The 24,597-nt window shown below is 52.2% G+C and overlaps 8 protein-coding genes across 8 annotated transcripts; 5 read left to right on the top strand and 3 right to left on the bottom strand.

The window, feature by feature from the left end:
- Nucleotides 1-1,564: 1,564 nt before the first annotated feature.
- On the top strand, nt 1,565-2,128 carry NUU61_008363 (uncharacterized protein; the record flags this gene model as incomplete). Its single annotated transcript, XM_056658888.1, has 1 exon — nt 1,565-2,128. The coding sequence occupies one exon, from the start codon at nt 1,565-1,567 to the stop codon at nt 2,126-2,128; it is 564 nt and encodes a 187-aa protein (XP_056509181.1).
- Nucleotides 2,129-2,639: 511 nt separating this feature from the next.
- On the bottom strand, nt 2,640-4,138 carry NUU61_008362 (uncharacterized protein; the record flags this gene model as incomplete). Its single annotated transcript, XM_056658887.1, has 7 exons — nt 2,640-3,122; nt 3,182-3,378; nt 3,436-3,651; nt 3,702-3,818; nt 3,888-3,911; nt 3,954-4,038; nt 4,094-4,138. 7 exons carry the CDS (start codon nt 4,136-4,138, stop codon nt 2,640-2,642), a joined length of 1,167 nt encoding a protein of 388 aa, XP_056509180.1.
- A 1,099-nt stretch (nt 4,139-5,237) lies between these two features.
- Nucleotides 5,238-6,559, top strand: NUU61_008361 (uncharacterized protein; the record flags this gene model as incomplete). Its single annotated transcript, XM_056658886.1, has 3 exons — nt 5,238-5,591; nt 5,760-6,270; nt 6,354-6,559. 3 exons carry the CDS (start codon nt 5,238-5,240, stop codon nt 6,557-6,559), a joined length of 1,071 nt encoding a protein of 356 aa, XP_056509179.1.
- Nucleotides 6,560-6,743: 184 nt separating this feature from the next.
- On the top strand, nt 6,744-7,289 carry NUU61_008360 (uncharacterized protein; the record flags this gene model as incomplete). Its single annotated transcript, XM_056658885.1, has 1 exon — nt 6,744-7,289. The coding sequence occupies one exon, from the start codon at nt 6,744-6,746 to the stop codon at nt 7,287-7,289; it is 546 nt and encodes a 181-aa protein (XP_056509178.1).
- Nucleotides 7,290-7,835: 546 nt separating this feature from the next.
- On the top strand, nt 7,836-11,845 carry NUU61_008359 (uncharacterized protein; the record flags this gene model as incomplete). Its single annotated transcript, XM_056658884.1, has 5 exons — nt 7,836-8,011; nt 8,067-8,157; nt 8,215-10,839; nt 10,893-11,207; nt 11,261-11,845. 5 exons carry the CDS (start codon nt 7,836-7,838, stop codon nt 11,843-11,845), a joined length of 3,792 nt encoding a protein of 1,263 aa, XP_056509177.1.
- Nucleotides 11,846-13,006: 1,161 nt separating this feature from the next.
- Nucleotides 13,007-16,320, bottom strand: NUU61_008358 (putative nuclear serine protease HtrA2/Nma111; the record flags this gene model as incomplete). Its single annotated transcript, XM_056658883.1, has 4 exons — nt 13,007-13,180; nt 13,278-13,475; nt 13,538-15,838; nt 15,907-16,320. 4 exons carry the CDS (start codon nt 16,318-16,320, stop codon nt 13,007-13,009), a joined length of 3,087 nt encoding a protein of 1,028 aa, XP_056509176.1.
- Nucleotides 16,321-17,299: 979 nt separating this feature from the next.
- NUU61_008357 (uncharacterized protein) lies at nt 17,300-18,567 on the bottom strand (the record flags this gene model as incomplete). The annotated part of the gene is made up of 2 exons (XM_056658882.1): nt 17,300-18,012; nt 18,363-18,567. The coding sequence occupies 2 exons, from the start codon at nt 18,565-18,567 to the stop codon at nt 17,300-17,302; spliced, it is 918 nt and encodes a 305-aa protein (XP_056509175.1).
- Nucleotides 18,568-22,948: 4,381 nt separating this feature from the next.
- Nucleotides 22,949-24,542, top strand: NUU61_008356 (DUF2841 domain-containing protein; the record flags this gene model as incomplete). Its single annotated transcript, XM_056658881.1, has 4 exons — nt 22,949-23,144; nt 23,200-23,721; nt 23,776-23,961; nt 24,022-24,542. 4 exons carry the CDS (start codon nt 22,949-22,951, stop codon nt 24,540-24,542), a joined length of 1,425 nt encoding a protein of 474 aa, XP_056509174.1.
- Between the last annotated feature and the right edge of the window lie 55 nt (nt 24,543-24,597).

The following is a 24,597-nucleotide window of genomic DNA, read 5'->3' as shown; positions in this document are numbered from 1 at the left end:
TGAAAGACGAAGAAATGTGGGTGTAAGGTTTTTGGCCACCGCTTCTCTCTTTCTCCCTCTGCGCCCCAGGACATCTGTACATACAAACAGACTGTTACGGCCATCTGCGTGGATGGGGCAGCCCCCATGAACCCTCATCTATTAGGTATCTTTCTCTCTCTCTCTCTCCCGGGAGCATGTCTAACTGTCCAACCCATCTATTGCGTGTGTACGAAACAAGATCGAGATCGTGTCAGATCAGCCATGACATCAGGAAGACTGGAGACTGGGCACTGGGGCAGCCGGAGGATTAGGGTAACGGGCCCAGCGCCAATCAAAGAACCAGTGAGCAGAACAGACATCAAAGAGGTCTGAGACCACGGAAGGCTGCAGGACAACTTGCTCCTTGTATGACGGGAGGCTGCATGGCCTGCGAGTCCTGCGGTGAATTGTACAGCTGTAGAGAGCAAGATAAACTTCTGACCGGGTCAAAGAGCTGGGAGTTATATTGCTGGATAGACATGGTATTCTATGCTTGGATATTGCTAGAGATAGAGCGGTATACTAGCTATTGGTAGCTTACTATCCAGTTTAATAGATCCTCCGGGACAACTCCCCTATTTTCGTCTATTTGAACAGCCACATATCCACACTGGTAGACCGCCCCTTGGTGAGCGAGTCTCGGGGCCCCGTAGATCAGAGACACGGGCACGCTAGTACATGAGAAGACCTCAAAGAACCTTCCATGCAGGCTTCTCTGCAGCAGGCCAGCACGTTGGCGGCTAGAATCCACTTGGTGCGTTTTCTACTTGCCGGGAGTTCTTTGATGGAGGCTTTTCTATGGTGCCATACCACCTACCCTAATTAGTCCATCTTAGGCTACTAGTCAATACAGGGGTGAAGGAAGTGTTCAGTGACCATTTTGCTAATCCAATCGGTGCCGGGCCGGAGCAGGTGCAGCGCATAGCACAGCATAAACGGTGCAGATACCGGCCGTCAGGACGCTATACAACTCATCTAGAGACTTCCCTTTTTAGGGGACAGGTGCAAGATCAGAAAAGCAACGTAAATGAATAGATGCCATTCTCACCCAGGCCTTTGTGAGGCCTACGGGGTAGGCTTAGGGCCGATCTACCAAGAAACTTGCGAAATCCAGAGACCGGGATTGCAATGTCTAAGACACTATACGGGCTTCATGAACCCAAAGAGCGGTAAACCCGAGCATGCGTGTCCCCTCTGCGCGTCTCGGATTCCCAGGCTTCTGGAAAAGGGGCTCGAAGGCCGAGTGTCTCAATGGGGATGCTGCTGTTAGGGCTCGAGCCCATGCCTCTCTCTTTCTCTCCATCTTTCCCCATCTCATCTTCAAAATGTGATTTGAAAATCCACTACAGCAGACTCAACCCTGAGTTGGATTCAAATACAATATTGAAATGGTCTACTGTCAGGCAGAATTGGCCATGGGCGAGTCTATGGGAATGTCACCCGCATAATACTCGAGACGGACACATTTTTGGGACAGCCCGAACAAGCGATTGCTGCTCGACGCAGACCAGAGAGAAAAAGTCCAGTCGTCGACTTCAGTGAAATGCAGATTCGAATCCGCCCGACGCACGCACCTTCCCAAGAACTGCACGGTCTCGCACTGAACTCCTCGACAGATCCCCCCCCCCCAGACGAAAAGCCATCGATGTACAACGTGCCTCGAATCTGGGGTAAGATAGCGGGGAGGGTGAAAACGGGAGAGAGGGGAACAATGCATCCCGAGCCCTACCTCAAAAGGGCAAGTCCTCGAATCCTGAGAAGAGCAACGAGTACAATGACAGGAAAACAGGCCGGGCCGAATCGCGACGCGGCGAATTGGGGGACAGCGGCTTTCGTGGCCCGGGATGAAACCCAACGGCTTGCCTGGTCCGGGGAGAAAGATGGACTCGTTACTCATAGCTCTATGCATAAGAAAATAAATGAAAAGAAGATGACAGGCCTGCATCCGGTCGTGGGGGAGTGCGAGATGTGCAGGGCCCTCTCCGGCTGTGAACAACTGCCCAAGTCGCTCGAGTCGAGATGCCATCTCTGTCTCTCCCGTTGCTCCCGAGATGGCGTCACGACACACGCTGTCGATGCCTCCGGCTACCCGGGGGAAGACATGTAGTACCCTGCACAATGGCCAAGGGTGGGTTCCCCGGGGTCCTTAAGAGAGGCTCGAGGGCCGGGATGCTGCAGTGGGGAGCTGTTTGTGTTTCTGTGTTTTGGCCTTGGGGAGATCTATGACAGACAAGTATACATCCATGACACTCACGGAGCTTGGCGAGGACAATTCCATTCGAATGATATCAACCCGAAAAGACATAGACAGGGGGAGAGAAAAGGCAATGGACAAATAAAAGATATCACGCAGAAGAAAATCAAGTTTTAAAGAAAATAGGGGGACCACAAGAGACACGATCAATCCATCGCTCAAGCATCCTGCATGTTCTTCTTCGTCGGCACGTGGATCTGGCCGGGCGTCACATCACATTCCAAGGAATCCGAAAAGACAACAGTGCCCAGAATCAAATCCCACGTGTCATTCAGCGTATCCGTATAAAATCAGTGGTCCAAAGGGTGGTACTCATTCGGGCCAATTGATTTCATGTGATAATCGGAGGCCCACGGTCTCCCATCTAAAGCGCCAGAAGAGGCTCGCGCTCGGCCGCTGGCTCGGCGGCCTGGGCGGGCTCAGCCGACTCAACCGACTCAACCACCTGGGCCACGGGCTCAACCTTGGGGGCTTCGGGGAAATCCTCGGTCTTGATCTGCGGTTCCACAACGGGCTCGGTCTTCACGGGGGTCGGCGCAGTCTTGGTCATCTCGGGGGAGGCGGATCGCCGGTGGTTGATGTACTCCTGGGCCTTGGAGCTGTAGTCCCCGACATACTGCTTCATCAGGCCAGTGGCATGCGAAGTGCGCTCACCGGCCAGGTCCTTGAGCTGGTTGGTCTGGGAGGCGATGATGGACTGGACGTTGCTAATCTGCTCATCGATGATCTCACGGTTGTTGATATAGATGAGAGGCGCAAAGTAGGCGACGGTCACCGCGACCACAGACAGGCCCCAGATCGGGAGGAAGCGGATCAGCCAGTAGCCAGTGAATGCCGCAGTGAACGCCTAGGAGCGTATTAGCATGGGAAATCATGTGTGCTTCGAACACGAGATTTTAAACATACGGCCACGGTGTGGATGACATTCTCGGCGAATAGAATGCGCTGAAACTCAATCAAGAAGAAGTCCACCAGCTGCTCCAGGTCCTCGAGCACGGCCTCAACGGTCTCCTTAGGGATTGTGTAGTATCGGCGAGGGCGGAAAGAGCTGGCGATGCCCTGCTTGAGAACTACATGGCCCGCAATCTCAACAGCGGCGGTCACTACCGAGTATCAGCCATCACTCACTCCGGAAACCCCTGGTCACGCGACCAACTCACATCCCAGCGACATGTACAAAAACTTAAAGGCCCAGCGGAGGAGGGGCAAGTAACGTGCGGCGAAGATGAATCCGACAACGCTGGCATAGGAGACGGCGGTCGCACGGGGTTGTTCCCACTGCAGAGCAATAAAAGGGGGTGTTAGCGATGAAGTCCACGACAAGAGAATTTCGCGACGACTCACGCTGAAAAGGCTATACAGCAACGAATGGTAGTCTGGGCCAGTATTAGCATCTCCTAGCACGACTCGATACGCGCGAACATACGGGTCAACGGCTGGCCATTGTTGGTCGTGGTCGAGGGAGTCACGCGCGAGTCCTTGAGGTCGCGCAGCTCTCCGCTCGTCCGAGCGGCTTCGGACTTGATGTTATCAGCAATAGGGCCTATATTTGAAGCAGTTAGCTGGCTCTGGCGACGCTAGGAACGTCTTCAGGAGATGGAATTTCCATTACCCTTGGTCACCGCATCGCTGATGTCTGAAGAACAGGAGCGAGGGGTTCAGGGTCAGTCTGGATTACGCGACTCGAGGGAAGAATGGAATATGGAAGCCGAAGGGAATAAAGAGACAAAGACACGGAAAGCACAAAGATCGAGATGGAAATACTGCAGGGGTCAGCATCACAGCATCTGCGGAGGGGGGGGAGTCATGTTGTCATACCTCACTGCCCGTGTTAGCGTAGCTCACGTCACCAGAGTCGGCCATTTTGAAGAAAAGGAATTAAAGACGTGAAAGAGAGACAGGAGAGTCGGGGGGTCTTCAAGACGTGAAAAGGAGGGGAATGGGGGAGGAAGAAACCAACTTGTTTTGGCGTTGATGCAATCATGTGCGTTGCCAAGGTTTCCCTGCCGAGCGCGCCGGGGGACCCTGTTTTATTGCTGTGATATCATGGCATCTATTTGATAGATTTGATAGTATCTGGATGATAGAAGAGAAAGAAATATGTAGAAGTATTCTATTTCAAAATCAGAATGATTGTAGGGAGTGGAGTTGAGATTTCTTCTTTTCTTCTACAAGCATACCTAGGTATAGTAGCTTACTAGCTAAGGTTACGAATGAGTAGGCCTGGGTTTGTTGCTTGGGAGAAAACAGGATTTAAAAGAACTTAGAATGATAGAATAATAGAATAAAAGATAATCGAATTCTTTACAAATTCAAGGACCGAGTATACGACTTGGTCAACATTCTCCTATCGATGATTCATTCCACTCTAGATGCCTCTTCCAATTATAAAAGAGATTTTAAGTATGATAGAAAATCCTCTGCCAGTAGAATTCAGGGATTTATCAATATACTAGGCTAATAGAATTTAAGTCCTTGGGTTCCCAATGCCGACTCGTGCAGCATAAGTAGAAATATAGAATTCATCAATATCATCAAAATCACAGAAATTATAGAAATCACAGAATTCTACCTATTATACTTATCTCCCCAGGTTTGCCAATGATCACTCAAGCAAAAAGAATCCCCGACAAATGTCGAGTCCTGCAAGTATGAAGTGGCCCGTGAAGTTTATGTATCACAGCAGGAATCCTTCCTTGATTCCCCGACGATCGTCGACAGTATCCTTCATCTTTTCTCGGGTGATCAGAGAAGAGATTCCGAGGTAGACTTTACAAGCCATGTTCACCCCACTTGGCAAAGGATGAGGCTGTACAGCTGTATGGCTCGCTCTGAACAACATCGCAAAGGATCGACCTCACGGGTCAAGCTCCTTTCACTCTTCCCCATTACTTCACCTCCGGTTTTCTGCCAATAACAAAAAACCCCATCTCGTGTCTCTTCATCCCCAGCCAAACCCCACATGACTCATCGCCTGCATGATTTCGCGGCCCTTGGCCTCGACTACCTGATTATAGGCGGTGGCACTGCCGGCCTCGCTGTGGCTGCACGTCTCAGCGAGGATCCTCAGGTGCAGGTGGGGGTGGTCGAAGCCGGCCCGTCAGCCCTAAACCATGAGGATGGCGGGGTCATCACCATACCCGGCCGCTACGGCGAGACGCTGGGGTCCGCGTATGATTGGCAGTTTGCGACAGTTGCTCAGCCCGGGCTTGGAGGACGGTCGCTACCCTGGCCGCGGGGCCGTGTCTTGGGAGGTACCAGCGCCTTGAATTTCATGGCGTGGAATCGTGGCCATCGTGCGGACTACGATGCGTGGGTAGAGTTGGGCAATGAGGGGTGGGGTTGGGAGGATCTGCTGTAGGTGGTTCTTGTATCAGACCAGATCATTCTGTGTTTTTGATGTCAAACCTGACTGTCATAGTCCTTTCTTCCGCCGCAGCGAGACATTCTACCGTGCTCCGTCGCGTACTGTCCACTCTCACAGATTGTCTCACCAAAAGAATATGCCGACCTGTACACTCACGCCAAATCTATTGCCCAGAAAACTGGCCGCCCACACGACGAGCTCCTTGCCCGTCAATTTAGCCCCGATAGCAAAGGCCGAGGCCAAATCGAGTATCTCTTCGATCTAGGAAACTGGAGCCCATACTTTACCTCGGAGCCAGGCAAAAAGTATGCGACAATGCTGCAGATGCTGCAGTATCCGTTCTCACGGGGGTCGATCCATATTCCACCACGAAATAGCGAAAGTGCAGAAACGAGTCCAATTACCGTCGATGACAAGCCTGTCATTGATCCGCAGTACTTCTTGGGACCAGGCGAAATTGATCGAAAGATCCTGGCTATGGCCCAGAGACTGACAGATCGCATCTGTCAGACGCCGCCTCTTACAGGGCTGGTCCAAGGTCGTGTGTTTCCTCCTTCTGATAACATACGCTCCGATGACGAAACCTACGGGGACTTCGTTTCCAACTATACCATCACTGATTGGCATCGTATGTTGATTCTTTACTTTTTTTTTCCTCATTTGGCTTCCCATTTCGGGCTATGAATATGGATAGGGACTAACAATCTATAGCAATCGGTACTTGTGCCATGGGTGGCCGTGACGGGGCTCAAACGGGCGTTGTTGATGAGCGACTCCGGGTGTATGGAGTGCGTGGACTGCGGGTAGTCGATGCTAGTATCATGCCATTGCAAGTTGGAGCGCATATCCAGGCGACTGTGTATGCGATTGCAGAGAAGGGAGCAGCGATGATTCAGGAGGATATGCTTCAGGTATAAAGAACATAGGAGATTTCATAGTAGAAATAAAGAGAAAAATACACCGAAACTCCCTGCGAGTCATGAATTCTCACCCTCACCAGGCAGCATCTTCCTTCAGCCTCAATCCCACCCACATCATCATATAAAGATGCCACAGTCCCTCGGGTTTTGTTAGGGTTTTCAAGAAATCTCAGTCGCCAACATGGCAGAGCCCAACCTGGCCCCGGCCACGTTCGCCGAGTACAATGAGCAAATCCAGAGTCTTCTGTTTTCTGTCCCGCCGGAGATTCGATACGCAATCTTCGCGTACTCCTTGGCCAGTACCCCAGGCACTACTCAGCCAGTCGGTCAAGATGCGCACTGCACACGTCCAGGGTACGAGACTCGGCACCACACATATCTAAAGCTCCCATCCAGTGTGACCCTCTTCGAGTTTGACATCGAGAGTCGGGTGCACCGCGAAGACGAGGTAGATTATATCGCACGCAAGACCGCCGACGAGTGGCATTTTAAGCGCAGCGACGGCATCCACCTGCTGGCCGGCCAATCTGACATCTCCATCTCGCGCTGGACGGGCAGTTCGGTGCTGGGCAACGAGCGCTGGGTCCGCGATGAGACGCGGCCCGGTCAACTTGATTACTACTTGACAACAATTGCCTGGCGGCCCTCGCAGCACCCGTTAGGTGCTCGGCCATTGTACAATCCGTCCCTAATGGAGCCGGCCGCCGCGTGCACAGCTGGAGTTTAGAAAGATATCAGTGAAGAGGATACAGAATGCCGGTGTCTCTCTGAGTATCCCCGCTGCAGAGGCTGTGGAGACAGTTGCTGCCCGTTTGGAAGATATCGAATACTCGGAGGGAGATTCGGCGTATGAGTCTGACGATGAAGATACGAATAAGTATGATAATGAGAGTTCAGAAGATGAGACATGAGAAATGAAACAGTCTGGGCACATCTCTTCCCATGGAATATGACCTTACCTTCAATACCCGTTAGGATGAAGTCCGTAGTCATCTTGATTGCTAGCCATCCATGAATAGCTACCTTGAGGCCTTAAGGATCGGGTGTCTACCTGGATTCTTGTGTGTGTTATCACGTGACTTGGCGGGCACCACGCGTCACCCGTTTGGGACGTCTGTTTTGATCCTCAACCATACCGACATTAGCGACTACCCACGCCCCCAACCGCTCCCTGCTCGATGGTTATCGTTTTCTTGTTTTCTTTTGTCTTCACCTAGCGACCTGCGCCTACACTCTATCATTCCCTGGTAGCGCCCGGCGCGTTGTTTACATCATGGCCGCCAGCACAAGAGAGCAGAAGCCTGTCGGCTCGACAGCATGGATTGCTGCGGAAAAAGAAAACATGACAGAGCTGGTTGACCAGGAGATGGAGGAGGTTGAATACCCCGTCCGCCATGAAATGGCGTGGCTAAATGAACATATGGCCGAGATCTTCACCAAGGGCCAAACGTGAGTCGCGATGCACCGCGCCAATTTCCGCCTTCGCTAAGCTGACCCGGGATAGAAACTTTACGGAGGTGTTTAAAACTCCCGGGAAGATGAAGGGCAAAACTCCTCGAACTGCCCGGAAACGACACTTAGAGGAAAACCGAGTGGTGAGTATCAGAGTGGTTACATTGTTTTTGAAGGCCCTCATTAACCTATGCCGGCAGCCCCTGAGTGAGATCTTCTCGTCTGCCCATAAACAACTGGAAAACAAAGCGAGCCCCAGCCCATTTATCCATCGAGTTGTCTCCAAACCCGCTGCAGCGACTACCTCGGCCGCCCCTCACAGCACCCACAATACTCAGAAGGCCACTACCCTCCACGCGTCACAACCGGAATACCCCGACCTCAGTTACAATTTGAATTCCTTTCCGCAATATAACACCGACTCAGGCTATCATGGGATGCCGGATGACGACGATATGGTCTTGCCGGATGTGCAACAGGAGACTCAGACTTCCACTCAACCGTTGGAAGACGACGATGCCACAGCTCCAAATACCCAGGAGGCTGACTTATCAATTGCCCAACAAACAAATGATGACTCTTTCCACTCTGCCCAAGAGAATGTTCGCGCTCGCGGCGAGACTGTTGAGCCAATGAACACCGAACCGACTCCCACGCAAGAGCGGCCAACTCGTCCGGCAGAGTCGACTCCCAAGGAACCAGAATCAGAAATGAGCTCAACACCCACGGCTAAAGCACAGTCTAAGCCCAAGGAAGATATCGCTCCAGAAAAACAGCAGGAAGAACCAAAGCCCCAAAAGGAGCTGGAAGAGAGGGAGAATGGACCGGCCTCGAGGGTTCACTTCTCGCCACAGAAGCCTCCAGCAGCCCAGCCGTCCGAGGCGTCCAAGTCGAAGGATAATGACGAGCAAATGGAAGATGCTGCACAGGATGACACTGTCCTTGACACCCTTGATGATATCGGTTCTCCTTCAGATGGCTCCACTCCCGAACGACCCCCAGTCCGGAAGAGCAGCTTGTCATTTGCCTCACTTCCCGCCAGGGAGCCCCTGACAAAGAGCATGGGAGGATCGCGGATTTCTCGCACGAGCCATGTCGACCTCGCGAAACTGAATGCTGGAGGTTCCAGCCATTTCGGAAGACAAACCGGGGGACACAGAACGACTCAGGCTCCGATGGATGACAATGCAGGTGAAGCCGGTGCAATGGACATTGACGATGAAAAGGAAGCCAGTCAAGAGGAGGACCCGGAGAAAGCCAGCAAACTGCACAACAAGAAGTCGACCCAGACTCTTCACGAAAGGATCAGCATGCTTGGAAAGCTGCAGCCATCACGTCCAAAGAAATCGATGCCGTCTGGGCCTGGGTTGTCTACTGGTCAGGTTGCTTATCCGGACCTTCCTGCCTCTAAAGCGGAGTCAAAACCAGAACCCTCGAGCCAAAAGCTTCGTGAGACACCCGCGCCAGAACCGACTACATTTGCCGAGGATGACTGGATCAAGCCATTGAGTTCTCCTCAGAGACCGGAGCTTGCCAAGAGCAAGACCACAGACGCGGTGGAAAAACTCTTTGATGTCGACAAGAACCCATCAATTGGCAAGAAAGATGCACCTCCTTCTCAGGGACAACCCGCCACAGAGTCTGAGCGTCCGAAGTCAGCAACCTCGATCTTCTCGTCTCCTCGGCCGACCAGCCATCAAAAGACTGGGTCCGTGTCCAATATTAATCCTGAGGCGTCTACTACTCCTGGAGGTTCTCCCAGACGCTTGGACGGGCCCCTCAGTGCTTCGAAGATGCGGTTGCAATCGATCATGAAATCTGCCAAGGGCCTGTTCACAAGTACCGGTAGCATGAGGGTAGAGACCTCGTCTCCCGAGCAGCCAAGAATCCAATCGCAAAAACAACCGAGCGCCGAAATTGATGAAGATGATTATCATGAACCCCAGCCGCCTCCCACCCCTCCTCGACCAGAAGGCCGCCGCACGCGGAGCTCTACTGAGAAGGAAGAGAAGCGCCGGCAAAAAGAAGTGGAAGATCGCCAGCAGGATGAGGCCCGTTCAGAGAAGGTTCGAGAGCAGGAGAAGCAGAAGGCTCTTCAGCTCAAAGCCGCGCAGGACAAATCATCGATTGAGCCAGAAGAGCGAACGGCTACGACTACCCAGAAGTCGGCGCAATCGCAGCGACAACAATCACGCGAGCCTGAATCCTCTCATGAGACGAGTTCCAGATTCGCCCTTCCCCAGCCTAAGCAAAACGACCGACGTCCTGTCAAACCAACCCGTGAGCCCATGCAAAGGCCCAAGCCGCAACCGGTCTCCATTCGCGTGGGGAGCACTTTGTCTCGTCAAATTCCCATGGCCTCCAATGTTTCTTCAGGCGTACAGGAGTCGAATATCGCAGCTCCTACGCCTGCACCGGCCCCTACTCCTGCCTCGAAATCGTCGACCTTGAAGAAGAAGGGCAGTAATTCGTCCCTTCATACGGCCTCGTCTACAAGCAGTTTCAAAAGTTCTGTGTCCAGCCAAACCCAGGCACAGCGGAAAGCCCAGCTTGCGAGCGAAAGGAAGAAGGAGCAAGAGGAGCGCGAGGCCCGCCGAAGAGAGGAGCAAAAGTGCGAACAGGAACGCAAGCGGGCTCTCCAACAACAGCAAGAGGAGGCTCGCCGACAGGAGATGCGGAGCCGTGCTGAGGCTGAACGCGAGCGTCGGGAGAGATCCGCTCAGGAAGATCCCAAGAAGGCTGCTCATATGCAGGCGATTGAAAAACGACGATTGGAAAATGCTCGGAGACATGAGAGGCAGGGAAGCCAGCAACTAGCCAACGAGGTGAGAAACTCCGCGTTAATCACATTGTGTTTCATCTTATTGACAACTTCCAGGGGCCACCGCTACAGCACGAAAAGCCCAGCATGCAATCTTCGCAACGGAATGACTTGGGGGCCTCTCGTCCACCTTCTCGTCTGGGTTCTGTTCAGCAATACGGCCGGTCGATCAACCCGCCTGTTCCTAACCCCGCCAAGCCTCCCAAGCGAATGATGGATGAGGAAGCCAGTCATCGTCCTGCCGTCTCCAAGCCCAGCAATGTGAAGCCATCCGGGGAGGCCAAGCGGCGAAAGACAGAGGACGAGCACAACCCCATGCAACCCATGCGGCCCACCATGGCACCGCCGATCCGCCAGTCAAATATCCGAAAGGTATACTTTTGTAGGTTAATTGGATTTCCCAGCGAGCTGACTGTTGATTTTAGGAACCCGGAAAGCCGTCTCTGTTTGGACACGGGCAATCATCCATGGCGCACCCCTCTGGTTCTTCTATCTTTAACAAGAGTGCTCAGGCCCAGCGACCAGCTCACCCCATGGACATGGCCAAGTACGCCAGCGGCAAAATTCCGTTCGCTGAACCGAATCACGCACCGCCCCCTGCCCACAAGCCGGCCAGCTCGTCCCAGCGGACCCCTGCCACAGCACCTAAGCCATCCCCCAAGTACCCGAGTGGTGAGAACATTCATTTGCCGGAGATCGCCACAGATAGCGAGGACGAGGACGAATCAGACTCGGAGATGTTCCCCGTGCCCAAATGGGCACAGCCCAAGGAGCTGGAGAGTCTTTTGCGACAGCAGGATGGCATGGAAGTCGACTCGATCTTCGGGCCGATTGCGCCCTTCTCTCTGGAGGACACCTTCAAGGCGGACAAGAAGGTCAAGAAGTTCCGTGACCGTACCAGCAGTGCCAACTGGTCGGGACCGGACGGACTTACGCAGGATGAAGTCCGCAAAGATCGCCAGGAACGGCAACGGTTGAAGGTCAACGGGGGGTGGTCTTTCAACCCCTAGTTGGGCGGGCAGATTTGACGTGTTTCATTTTCTTTTGGTTTTTCCCACGTCTGTATTAGTTCTGTATTATTGAACGGTGGCCGTTTGGGAGTGAGGAGTCGATATATGCTTGGGGTTGGGCGTTACAGGGCGTTTATATCTGGTTCATTTTGTATCTTTTAGATTACCGCATACTGAGCATCCGTTGGTGCATCTGGTCGTTAATGGATCCTACCGGTTCATATCCTGTGTTCCTGCTGGGAGCATGAGTTCCTTTATCCTGTTCATGTTCCCAGCTGGTAGATATCCGATTAGCGTGGTCTCTTCTCGGGGCCGGTTGATCTGATTAGAATTTTTTTTAAATTTCCGAAAATACTGTGGTCTGGTGCTAGAGGTGATCTTTGTATCCTATTTCGCTGGTTGGCGTGGCACAGTAAGAAGTTGGGAGAGGACGATTCGATGTAGAATACTAATCTTTTGCTCATATTTCATAAAATATGAAATATCTTCATCAAAGCATCATTGGTCTAGTGGTAGAATTCGTCGTTGCCATCGACGAGGCCCGTGTTCGATTCACGGATGATGCATCTTCTTTTTGTTTTTCTGGTCAAATTGTTAGTTATTATAATTAGTCTTGATTTTGGCATTATTTTGTTCTCTTTTTCTTTTTCTTTTTTCTTCTCCTTACTTGAAAAAAGACATTCTACAATCCATGCCATGGTTTGTTTTTGTTTGGCTCCATGGTCAATCGTCGCCATTCCGAAGGAGAGTCAACGCAACCATGGATATATACCCAGGAGCAAACCCGGCGAAGCACAGTTCATACAAACAAAGCTCGTTTTCCTTGTCTGGCATCAACCTACGAATAAGATCAAGAAAAGTCCTAGGGTTATGAATTGCGTATTCGAGACTATTGAATGTTGCAACTCGTGCGAAATTCCGAATGGATATACAATCAAATATATCATGGTAGTCTGACAACCTCAAGTGGTATATATAATTTAAGATTTTTTTGTACTTACACCCTGCTCAAACAGAGCAGCACCCTATCCACAAGAAAAATCTAAACCCGGAAAAAAGCCAGCGAGGGGAACTCCCCACTCCAAGCCTGTGCAGAAAATATAATACAAGATGCATGCAGAACTACATCCCAACTAGCACCGCCTACCTCGAACAACCGAATTACTCGGCATCCGGCTCGATATCGCTTCCAACCTCGAATTCCTCGTCCATCGCGTCTGGGTTCAGATTTGCGGCGTCGGGTGCCACGCCCAGCTTGTCCTCGGGCTTGTCGTGAGAGATGGTGCGCCAGCCGGCTGTAGCAGAGGGGTCCTTGATGTATTCCGACATAGGGAACTAGAATATTGCATGACGTGTCAGAGAAAGCCAATCCAAAGAAAGACATAGAAGACAAGGGGAGGAATGTAAACAAGATAAACGATAGGACACTCACGTAGTGATCGTTCTTCTTCATGGTGGCCACCCACGGCACGTTGTCAAACGTCACCGCGCGGAGGCGGAAGTACGTGTTGTCGGGGATGTTGCGCACTTCCTCAACAAAGCGGTCGAGGTTAGGCGTCGGGACACCATTGACAGCAGTCAGGAAGTTAGTGGGAGCAAGACCGTAATGGTAAGAGGGAGAGCCACGGCTCTAAATAGAGGAGTCAGTAAATCTGCCACTGCGGAGAAGAGCCAGAGCAAGCAAGTACTTACCCTCGCGCTCACATAGACCTCGCTGTGGAGTTTCGAGATTTGCTGTCGCACGGCATGATGGGGCTTCTGCAGCACAGCGCCACAGAAAACGACGGCGCGATCGGTCTCCAGGTCTTCCGTCGGTACCGTTGGCACCCGAAGGCGCATTTCCTGACCATTTCGGACAACTAAGGCGTCCAGAACCTCCTTTTCATACATGACATCCAGCTCCGAGACACGGGTGATGAGCTGGCCGTCCAGCGTGAGAATGATATCAGCCTCTTGGAAGCTGTCGGCATCGGACGTAAATGTCGCAGGCGGACAGTCGACCTTGCGCACCATGAAGAGCTGGTGTCGCGAAGGGTTGGCCTGGGCTACCTTCTGGATCCATTCTTCCGAGACACCCATAATGCGTGCTTGGCTCATTTGTACAACATAGCTTTCCATGTTCAAAATACGCAGCTTCGGGGTGACCCCCTGCTGAATCTTGGACGCCACGGGGAGCAACGATGGCGTAGCGAATCCAAGGTGGTATTCCACATCCTTGTGGGAGCTGGGGGTGCGTTCGCCCAAGTAGTTCAGCCACAGGGCCTGCACCACCCCGTCCTCACCAATCAACACGCCGTTGGTACATTGCCCACTGAGGCCGGTGTCCACTGTGATGGCATCCAGGTTGATCGCCCGGTACCGGGGAGCAGCGGCATTGGCCGGAATCGACACAGTGGTAATATCAGTGACAGCGGTCTTGGCCACAACAATGCGGAAGTTTTGATTGAAGCCAACAAAAATGGTCTCTTGGCCCTGCTTGATGTACTCGGTGCTGAGACGAGCACTCTTCACCGGCGCCTGCACAAGGCTGGGGTCATACTGGATGATGCTGTAGTTCTGAAGTGGGTGCAGGAAAACCACCTTGGCACTGACAATAATTGAATCGGCAACCGTGACATTAATGTCACAAAGATCGTAAGGGACGATGGCTCTCGACACGACTACCAGACCTTTCTCGGCATCGATCACCAAGCCGAACCCGGTCTTTTTCGCTTGTGGGTATCCATCCAGCTTCAGCGGCATGGTACACGAAACCCGCACAAAGCTACGAACGATATCAGCTGCTGCTGGCTGACTGACGCCGTCCAGCTGGATGAAGTCGGCTTTCCTAGGAACGGGTGCATCGGCAGGAATGGGATCAGCGATATCAGAGAAGTCCCAGATACCAGATTCATCATTACGAACCGCCAACCGCATCTTGGGATGCCAGTGGCGGTCGACATAGATGATGCTCGTGCCCTTGGTGTGGAGGTCACGGATATGGCGATAGGAAATGACCACCCGAGAGCGGTCGGGGATGGTCTTCATGACTTCTACGAATTCATCGAGATTTCGAGTCGGCCGCTTGTCGACCGAGTCAATGAGCCATCCCGAGAGAGTGTTCTCGAGCTTGAAGGAGCCAGCCGCTTCGCACACATAGACACCGCGAGTGGCGATGGCATAAAGCCGCGACTGCTGGTATGACAGATCGTGGAACGTCCCGCCAGCAACAGTCACGAAACGATCAGGCGTGATCGCGTGAAGATCCCCCACTTGACATTCGACCTCGACATCTTGACCTCCTCTTTGAACCAGCAACCGGACGGACCCGCCCACGCTGGAGTCCAGAATATCGTCAAGACGGACGAATTGCGTCAGGAGCTCTCCGTTGACCTGCAACAGCACGTCGCCTTCCTGTAGCTTTCCATCTGCTTGACCCTCGGGCAGGATGATCTCGGCCGCCAGCATGTTGGTTTCGGTGGGAGCGGCCTTGCGCACAGCAGCTTCCCACTCTGGCGTCAGACCGAGACGGCGACATTCGTCAAAGGGCTTGAGGATCCATTGAGTCTGAATCGTACCGCGTGTGACCGGCTTTTCCTGGCGGATGCATTCCAGCGCCCGGAGCGGCCGATCCAGCGGCAGGAAATAGTCTGTGGCAGCGCCATCAGCTCGACCACCAGCTTGTAAAGCGACAGCATTGCCGTCGATATTTACCACAGGACTTCCCGAGCTGCCACCACTGGCTGCGGCCGCAGCCTGGATGTAGTTTGTGTTGAAGTCGCTGTAGCCCTCGCCATATTCGGGTGCGTTTCGGTCCAAGCGACTAATCACACCAGAGAGAATGCTGAGCTTTTCTCCGGCGTCATTACCCACAACGCGAATTTCTGCACCGACTCGAGCTCCGTCTGGCTGAAGCTTGAGCTCGGTGAGTTTCATGTACCGAATGGCGGCCGGATCAAACTGGAGAATACCGAAGTCGTGGACGGGGTCGCGATATACGGGACGGACATCACACTGTTACCAAGTAGAGAAGCGTTAAAACTGAGTCTATAAAGACCGCGCACAGAATCATTTAGACTTACCTCCTCATGGTTGTCGAAGATACAGTATCCCCAGAACGGACCCGAGCACACCACATGTCGATTGGTCAAGATATATCCGCGTTTGGCATCCACCACGAAGCCGGTGGCTTGACTGCTCATCGACAGCTCCGTGTCAAACGAGCAAGTTTGGCAAAAATGAATCGACACTGCGCTCTTCACCACCGTCTCAATGGTCGCCTGCCATTCGGGCGAGTCTGCCTGCGATGCACCAACACCCAAGGCACGCCCTGCATCCTCTTCTTCCCCCACATCATAGACTGTCCCATTGGCTGGTGTGGCGTCTCCGGGGGTCAAGACCGAGCTTTCAGGTTTCAGGTGCTTTGCTGGACGGTCGGCGGCACCAGCGACTGCGCTGCGCTTGCGCTTTGCCCCAAATTCCACATTGGCATCCATGGCACCAGAGGTCGAAGATACGAAACGGTGGGATTGGCGACAGAGCGAGCTTGCGAGAGAAGAGATTGTTCGGAAGGACCTTGGGGTTGGTGGCGAACCGCCGTGGACGATAGACCGAGGGCGATTCTGACTGCGCAAATGACGGGTGTATAAAAAGGATGACACAAATGACCGGTCGGTAGTTGGAAGGTGTGGTTCACTGGCAAAAGGACCGACAGAGGACGGAGAGAGCCAATGCAAAGGCGGAGAGGCAGTGGTGATTGATGAGCTCCTTCTGCACGCAGCCAGCAGGGAGCAAGACATTCACAACTGCCTGAGCAGTAGGTCAGGGACCGCAAGGAAGGATATTTTATTTTTACAACAATAAAAAAAGAACAAAAAAGGGAAACGCGAGATCCGATGAAAATCCAAGGCGATTGAGGCGGAGAGCAGGAGGAGCGCTGATTGGCAGAGAGATCGCTCAGCCGATGCGATCCCATGGCAGATCAACATGGCCACATGAGGCCCTGGCAGGGGTACCTTCAGGGACCTCAAGTATAATAGCCAGTCTATGGCAATGGGATGTACTCTGAAGTATATTGGTAATGAGAAGATGAGATTGCTGGTATTCTATACAGTCTCAATATGGTATAATGTACATGTTCCTGGTTCATCATATAGCCAAGCTGGCCAAGGACTAGAGTCCTTCTAAATTATTCGCAATTGGATCGCCCGCGGATTTTGGGGGAGGGACAAAGCAAGACAAGCATCGCCAATCCTGGGAAAATATATCGGTCTCCTGATGGGTTGCAATGGACGCGGGGACTGAGTGGAACGCGGTCTCCGCATGCCTGGTGATAGTCCCCCCTACCGCATGGGCGCATGATCTTTTATATTTGATCCACAAGGGTGGCGCAAAATTCGAGGTTCACGGGTACGATAGAGGTCTTGCTGATAACATGGCGTTGCATGCGAAAGACCCTATGCTGCACCTAGACTTTCAGACAACAGGCTCGGCCATCGGTGATGGGCTGGGCCCCCCATTGCCTTGCAGAGCCTGTGGACTGAGCCTTTGGGGTGTGGGGCCCTTGCCTGATCGCGGGAAGAGCTCATTCAGCCTGCCATACAGCTCGGTCACGGCGGGCAGGTTCGGAGGTGGTGTCATGATGGCCGGAGCTTGCGGGGCAACACTGCCAGATTTCTTCGCACGGTCGGCGATGTGGGCGAGGTAAGCCAGGTTGGCTTGCAGTCGTCGCATGCACTCAATATATTCGGGGCTCGGTTTCTGACCATTGCTCTTTGATGCGTCCGCGGCTTGCTCTGAAGTAGGCGATGGGTTTGCTTCTGGGTTGGAGGCAGCGCCAGCCTTACCGGCTGCTTGAAGGTTAACAACCTCCTGTAATAATGCCGAGTTGATGTCGAGTAGAGTTGTAACGCGAGCCTTCTCTCGTGCGGTGGTTTGGGCTTGAACTTGGGCCTGAGCCGGGCTAGGAGCGGCGGACTGTGCGCCACTCTGGGGCGAGTTCACTTGCTGAACAGGCTTTTGCTGGTTGGGGAGAAGGGTGTTGGCGGAGAGTGCGGCCATGTTTTGGGAGAAAGTCTGCGCTACTGTGGATGGCACATTGGCAGCGGTTCCCTGTGGCGGTGGGAACTGGCCCACGGTTGTAGGGACGGGAGGTTGCGTGTATGGCGCTGAGAAGTTCTCCAGGGGCGCTGCGGGCAGGTTAGCCGGAAGGCTCATTCAATCGACGATACGTGTTCCCCGCTGAGGACTTTCGGCAGCAGATTAGAGTGAACCGTCAACAAACCACAATGGCAAATATTGCCAATGATCATTTCAGCGACAGCCGGTATCGTCCAATCCGAGCCGGAAGGGGCCCAGCGGGAGGTAGCCGGGGGACACCCCCCTGAAGGGAACAGGCTATGGCAAGTCTCTGGCGCATAGTGGCAACTGTTCCACAAATGCGCTTGGGCGACATGTCAACCCCATGGGGGAGAGGGGGGGACATAACAGGTGCCCTGAGCAAATAAGGGTAAAGATGGAAATAGGGATGATCACGTACCCGAGGACTGTTGGGCAAACCCTGAGGGCATCATGGCTCCACCAGGGCCTGGCTGTAATGGCATAGCACCAAAGGAATGCTGTGCAGGCTGGGACGGTGTCTTGGACTGGGGGTACTGGGGGATCGAGTTGGGGTAAAAGGACATCTGGCTTGGGCTCTGAGTCGGGACGGGAAAGCCGGTGGGATAGCCAGCATTGGGGTCCATGGTGTTATAAGGAACCATCAGTCCCGAACTATTGGGTTAGGGGGCTTGAGATTTCCCCTGTGTAATTTTTGCTCAGCGATCCTTCTGCGAGAAAAGCCAATGGGCACCTGGATTACGCACGCCGCACGGATAAGATATGTGTGCGAGGGGAGGGCCAAGAGTGCTCGTCACTGGGAATCCAGGGATGGGAGGGAAATGAGTGAGCGCCCAAAGGGATCTAGAAAAAGCCCAAGTGTACCGATAATTGGTTGCGGAGACAGGAGATAGCAGGGGTGAGGGAACACGACCGGCCTCAGCTCAGTACTGGGACTTCGAACACGACAGATTCTGGTGGTTTGTGGCCCGGATTCAGAGCGATCAGCTGTGGGCGGACGGGCCAATGCAGCGGAGCCTTTTCGGTGCGGTGGAGACACGGGACCAGATGATGCTAGTGGCTCTGGATCCAATCTGGATGGACTCGAATATTAGATCCAAACTGGTGATGAAGGAAATGTGATGCCAACCACTTTGAAGAATCACCAGCGGCAAAGAGATGCGACCAGAGACAATGGAAACCCGAGTGTCAGAAAAGGTGTCACGGGACTTGAAAAGGATACTAAGACAATGTAATGACAAATACCCGTTATTTACACCACAAGGTGGTAAGAAATAGTTTTCGAGGTATGATCAGTGTCATGACCACAGAACAACTTTGAAAAACGAGCAACACACGTGACCACAAAATAGCCCAATATCACACGTTTCAACACCTTAGGCACCGCTTTCTATACACGTGACCCGGTGTGTTGTGAAGCTTGGGATTTCCTCGCAATCCTTGGGCAACTTCCTCTAATGGTCTTTCTAGTAATAGTGTGGAAATAATTTACATTCAGGCACCAACATTCCAGAGACCTCCCTAACATCGGAGATACTACCATTCGCACGAGATTCCCCAATAGAGAGGATCCGGTGCTGCGCCTCATGACGTATTGTTTGGGCCAAGAGTGTGGCGCTCAAAGCTTCATCCTCCACCGCCACAATCTTGAATCACATGAAATTCGAGTACTTTTGCACAGGAATAACCCGAAGCTATCTGAGATTTCTTGCTTGTCAAGGGGGAAAAGCAATAGTTAGTACTAAGTTTTTCACGAGTGATAGATGACCGGGTTTTCAGCGTGTATACTCTAGTCAAAGATAGGTCGACCTAGACAACCCCTGACACTCATCTAATGAGCATTTTTAGTTTCCAAGGCATCTCCTGACCCACAGCGAGGCATTACACAGGATTACATATTCCTGATTCATGCTGCGCGCCACATCTTCCACGTCCTTCTCACCGTTGGACCACGTTCGACCAAACGGGACGCCCCAATAAACCCGATCCCATTGACATGATCGGCAGAGCCAGCAACTAGAAATGATGTGTCCAGAGCAGGTAAACGATCCAAAACTTAAACTTGACTCAGCTGCCGAGGCACCGATGGAGAGTCCCCGGTGCCTTCTGCGATCTGCAATGCGATCTACACGGGCCAAAACGAGGTGCATGGGAGTGTTATGCGGTGTAGATACAGACACGCAAGCACGTAATGCCCTAAGTCAGCGGTCACAAAAGTGACAGGGGAACATTGAACAACAGATTGAACCAAAAATCGATGTAAATGAATAAAAACATAACCGACCCAGAAGAAAATACTGGGAATACATCCAGACCCACCGTCTCTCAAACGGGCATCTTGCAGTACGCCAGATGGAGTGGACCCTCTGACATTGAGATTAGAATGATCCCATTTCCAGGAAATGCACGATGGAGATCATTGCCTTACACAGAATGGGTATGAACCCTTCGAATGGCGCCCCTAATAAGAACCCCCTAGGATCATACTCTTGGGCCTGAAGGGACGTTGACTCCCTTACTTTCCTGAAATATATAGATCATGAACCATGAATATCTGTCTGCTGCTACCTATACAAAAGGGAGAGAGAGAGGTTCAAAGTCCATTGGACGGATAAATCTCGGTGTAATGAAACAAAGCGCGGAGATCTATCCAAACCCCATCGCAAGCCCTATGACGATAAGCTCATCCATCTACTGCAATGGGGCGCCCGAAGAGCCTGGAATTGACTGTAAGACAATTCCTGCAACCCCCGCTTTGCTGCCAGAAATTTGTCAAATAACTGGATTGGCCCACATTGCTCGCTTGACTTGCAGGGGCCGGAGTACACCTATCCATGTTCTCCGTTACGGTCTATACATGGCTCGGGCCAAGTGGCTGAGGCGAACCAGATCCACCGAGAGCAGTCTGCCAAACCCTGTCAACGCGTGTAAGACGGGGAATTTCCCAGTTGATCTATACCCAGGATGTCGACACACAGCACCGAGTTATGTCCACTCGGCCGGTGCAATTCCAAATGCCCTAACAGCGACAAATGCCTACTATCACTCCTCATAGACCCTGTTGATTGTGTATTTATGTTGACGATAGAGCAGATTAACTTTGCTTCTTCGGCAAACAAAAAGTTTACCACGCCTTTGCCGACGAAGACGTACTTGTATTCCCGGAATTCTGGTAAAAGTCTGAAAGCGAGAATTAGGGCCTGGTAGGGGGTTTCTGGTGCACAGGGACGCTCGAAGCGCTCGTATCCCCACTGTTCCCACCAGCCACTGGCACAGCCAGTCTTTATTTAGTCCTTTTCTTCTTTTTTATTTTCTTTTTTTCTGGCCATCCCTCAAAGAGAAACATACGATCGACACTCTTGGCCAATCCCAAATCCCCCCAGTCTTTCCTTTGGTTGAGATATCGCAAATAGAATGGTTGATAGATCATACCCCATCTGCGGCTGAAGGGCCCATCAGCGAAACAACCCAGGGAACTCTATGGCATTCCACGAGAAGCCACTCCGTCGACTCAATCAGGAAGGAGTTGTCACAAATACACCTTTCTAGTGGGGAAACCTAGCCACAGCTCCCATTGAGGGGTGTGGAGGCCGTTGAATGCCAGCGTCAATAATGCAGCCCCCCTCCCCCCGAGATCCCCAAACTCAGCCCTGACACCGGAAAGAAGATCAACTGTAACTCAATCTAAGACGATCGAGAATTTTATGGTCAAACCCGTTGGGGACATGTGGATGAATACAGATCTTACATCGAGTTTCGAATCTTGCTTCATGCATGTCGGCCCGCGCCAAAGCAAACTGCTAGTGGAGCAGCAGAGAGATATGCCATAATAGTCCGGGATTTGATCCTTGGATCCTTGAATTTTTTTTCGGTAATTCGGAGACATGATTACATCAGTGTTGTTCCAAACACCGCCAATGCTCGCTAACATCCCTAGTTGTGCTTGCAGCAAGCGGGCAGGGACTTGCTGTACTGTATCGACACTGTCAGACACCATTGGACTTGTCGATTCGGCGACGCAAGGAGCATCACAATACAGGAGAAGAGAAGAGGATATCGGGGGATTATTACAGCTTCCCCCTGTTAACGAAGTAGCTCATGGATTTGTATTTCCGTTGAAAAAAAAACCAACCTCGGCCCGCATTCGGGTTTTTATGCCTGTCATGGCGGTAATCTTCCTACCATTTACTGTAGTTCCAAGATTTGTGGACCGCTAGACCGATGATCGTCCCTTATGAAGCTGTACATAATAGCTTCATAGAAAGCTATTTGTCCGTCTCATGCTTCTGAAGCGAGGGTTTAGTGGTGCAGGATGTGCCAAGGGGACCCCTTCAGTGGGCCCAAGACATAGATCTGTTTCCCGGATCTAAGACCTTTTTTTTTTTTTTTTTTCTTTCTTAGTTGATGGCAGATATCAAATCAGTCAAAATAGTCTAGATATATTCAGAATAGTTACTTGACGAGCTTCATCCAGCAGGTTCTGTGGCAATTCATGTGAAAATGGCCCCCGTGGGTACTTTGGACATGGAGGGGAGTATAGTGCGTGCGCGGAGTGGCTCGAGGGGTTTTCTGTATGTACCTCTGCTGGGAAGTTAGTACTTTAGTTGCTCCACAGGGTTCCTAACTCCTGGGCATCTCCACACTTCTCATAGTGCGCCACAGCTGACACGGGTGGCTGAGTATAAATCTCCCATGGCAGACCCCATGAGCTTGTTGTCGGCGGGTCCGAGAGGTTCATGGACTTTTGTTCTGACCGTAAATAGAGCATGATATTTGTGGCTCTGCCTTAACCATGCTATCTGACTGTACGTTCGTCTCTCTTTTTTTGATCCCATCCTTTTTTGTTGTGATGTGTGGTGGTTCTTGCCAGGCTAAACCCTCATTCTCCAGTCAATTGCCAATCTGCCGTTGGATCTAAACTCCCGTCAACAAACCCGTGCTTTACGGTATGGTCCTTGATCTAATTTTCTTTCTGATAGAGCTGACACCAGCTAGATCCCTACAGCTATGTCCCACCGACGGAACATTGAACTGGCTTATCCGCACTATGCCCTTATTTACATCGACGCCGATGGGAATCTTCGGCACCAATCGTCCCAATCAATTGCAGATAGCTATCAAACGATAGTGTCTCCTAGTGTCACAGATGCTTTCCTGAGAGCAGTGGCACGGTCAAGGGAAACCCATCTGTCCCAGTACCATGGTAAGTCTAGTCTCTGTGAGTACAAGAGGGATTGGAGGAAATTGACTATGGATAGTCCAACCTAGTGCACCGATGACACCAAGCCCAGTAACATCCGCACACAGCCATTTGCCCTCCCAGATCATCCCAAGACCTCGGAGTGAGATGAGCCTGGGGAGAGAAGGGCCGATACATGCTCCCGTTTCACTAGGGACCCCATTCCAGCTGACGATGCGACCAATGCCCCAAGAAGCAACAGGGGCCTGGCATCGGGACAGTTCACATTCCAAGAAGAAAAAGGTATGGAACGAGGACCTCGACACAGCCGCCCACCAACGAGTCAGACTATCCCTCGGAGACGAAGAGCTGCTGCGTCTTTACTACGAAAAGGCCTTTGAGAATCTGCAGCAAACCAACTGCCGGGTCCTGGCTAAGGCCTATGTCAAGCTCGTCGAGCCCCGCAAGCAGGTCAACTACCCTTACAACGGACGGAAGATTGTTTCGGGCAGAACACGGCAGCTCGCGCCGGACGCGACGAAGCCTCCCTGGTGGCCGTCGGGGGTCAGCCACCGCGAACCTGATCATCTCCCCAAAGTTGGTAAGTAAACAATGTTTTCTGCGACATGCTGGGCACAGGACTGACCAGATCCAGAACGCATTCGACTCCTCGTTCACATTGTCCGCGAGTTACGCACCAGATATGGAGTCACCGTCAAACGATTGAAAGAAGCCGACCAGCCAATCCGCCGCCAAATATCACCACCAGAGCGCCTACAGATCCTGGATGAGGTATATCAAGTTCGTGAAGCAGAAGAAAAGATACTCGAAGGAGCAACAGGTAAGTTATCAGCCATCCTTGCACTGGAGGCGTTTTTTTACCGAGCTGACCCCGTTGCAGAGGGACAACAGGCAGTATGGATTTCTCGAGCAAATCTCCCCGACAAAATGACAGCCATGACAAGCCCAGAAGAACGCAGCGGCAACAGCACGCCCACCGAGCCGGCTTCCGTTCGAAACACAGACCCTCATTCTAGCGGAGATGCCTCGGCCACTAATACTTCGCAGACACTGTTCGCGCCAGTGAGGGATGGGTCCGCGAGCTCGTCTCCGAACAATACGCAGTCCATTGCACCGAGTCTTGCAGATTATACCGAGCAGAACATGCATGACCTTGCAGGCATTGAGTCGACCCAGGGCGTGTCGGTCACCCCGCCAGACCTGAAACGGAAACGCGAGTGTGCTGCCACATACTCAATGGACCCAATAAACCATATTTCGCATACACATGATCCTTCTTCTACTGCCATTGGCATCGAGCCATATGGGATGGGGTTGTATGGGGATCCAAATATCTTCCCGTCGCCGGCGGTCACAGAGCCCATGGGGGAATATGCATTCCCTTACTACTTTGACTATTGATTGAGTGAGCCAGGCATTCAAAGTGTGTGATCCCTATTTTCATGAAGATTATGAG

This window comes from Penicillium alfredii, assembly GCF_028826965.1.
Source record: "Penicillium alfredii strain IBT 34128 chromosome Unknown utg000010l_segment0_segment0, whole genome shotgun sequence".
Classification (NCBI taxonomy): domain Eukaryota; kingdom Fungi; phylum Ascomycota; class Eurotiomycetes; order Eurotiales; family Aspergillaceae; genus Penicillium; species Penicillium alfredii.
Note: the sequence above shows the minus strand (reverse complement) of the source record. Positions and strands in the feature narration are given on the sequence as shown.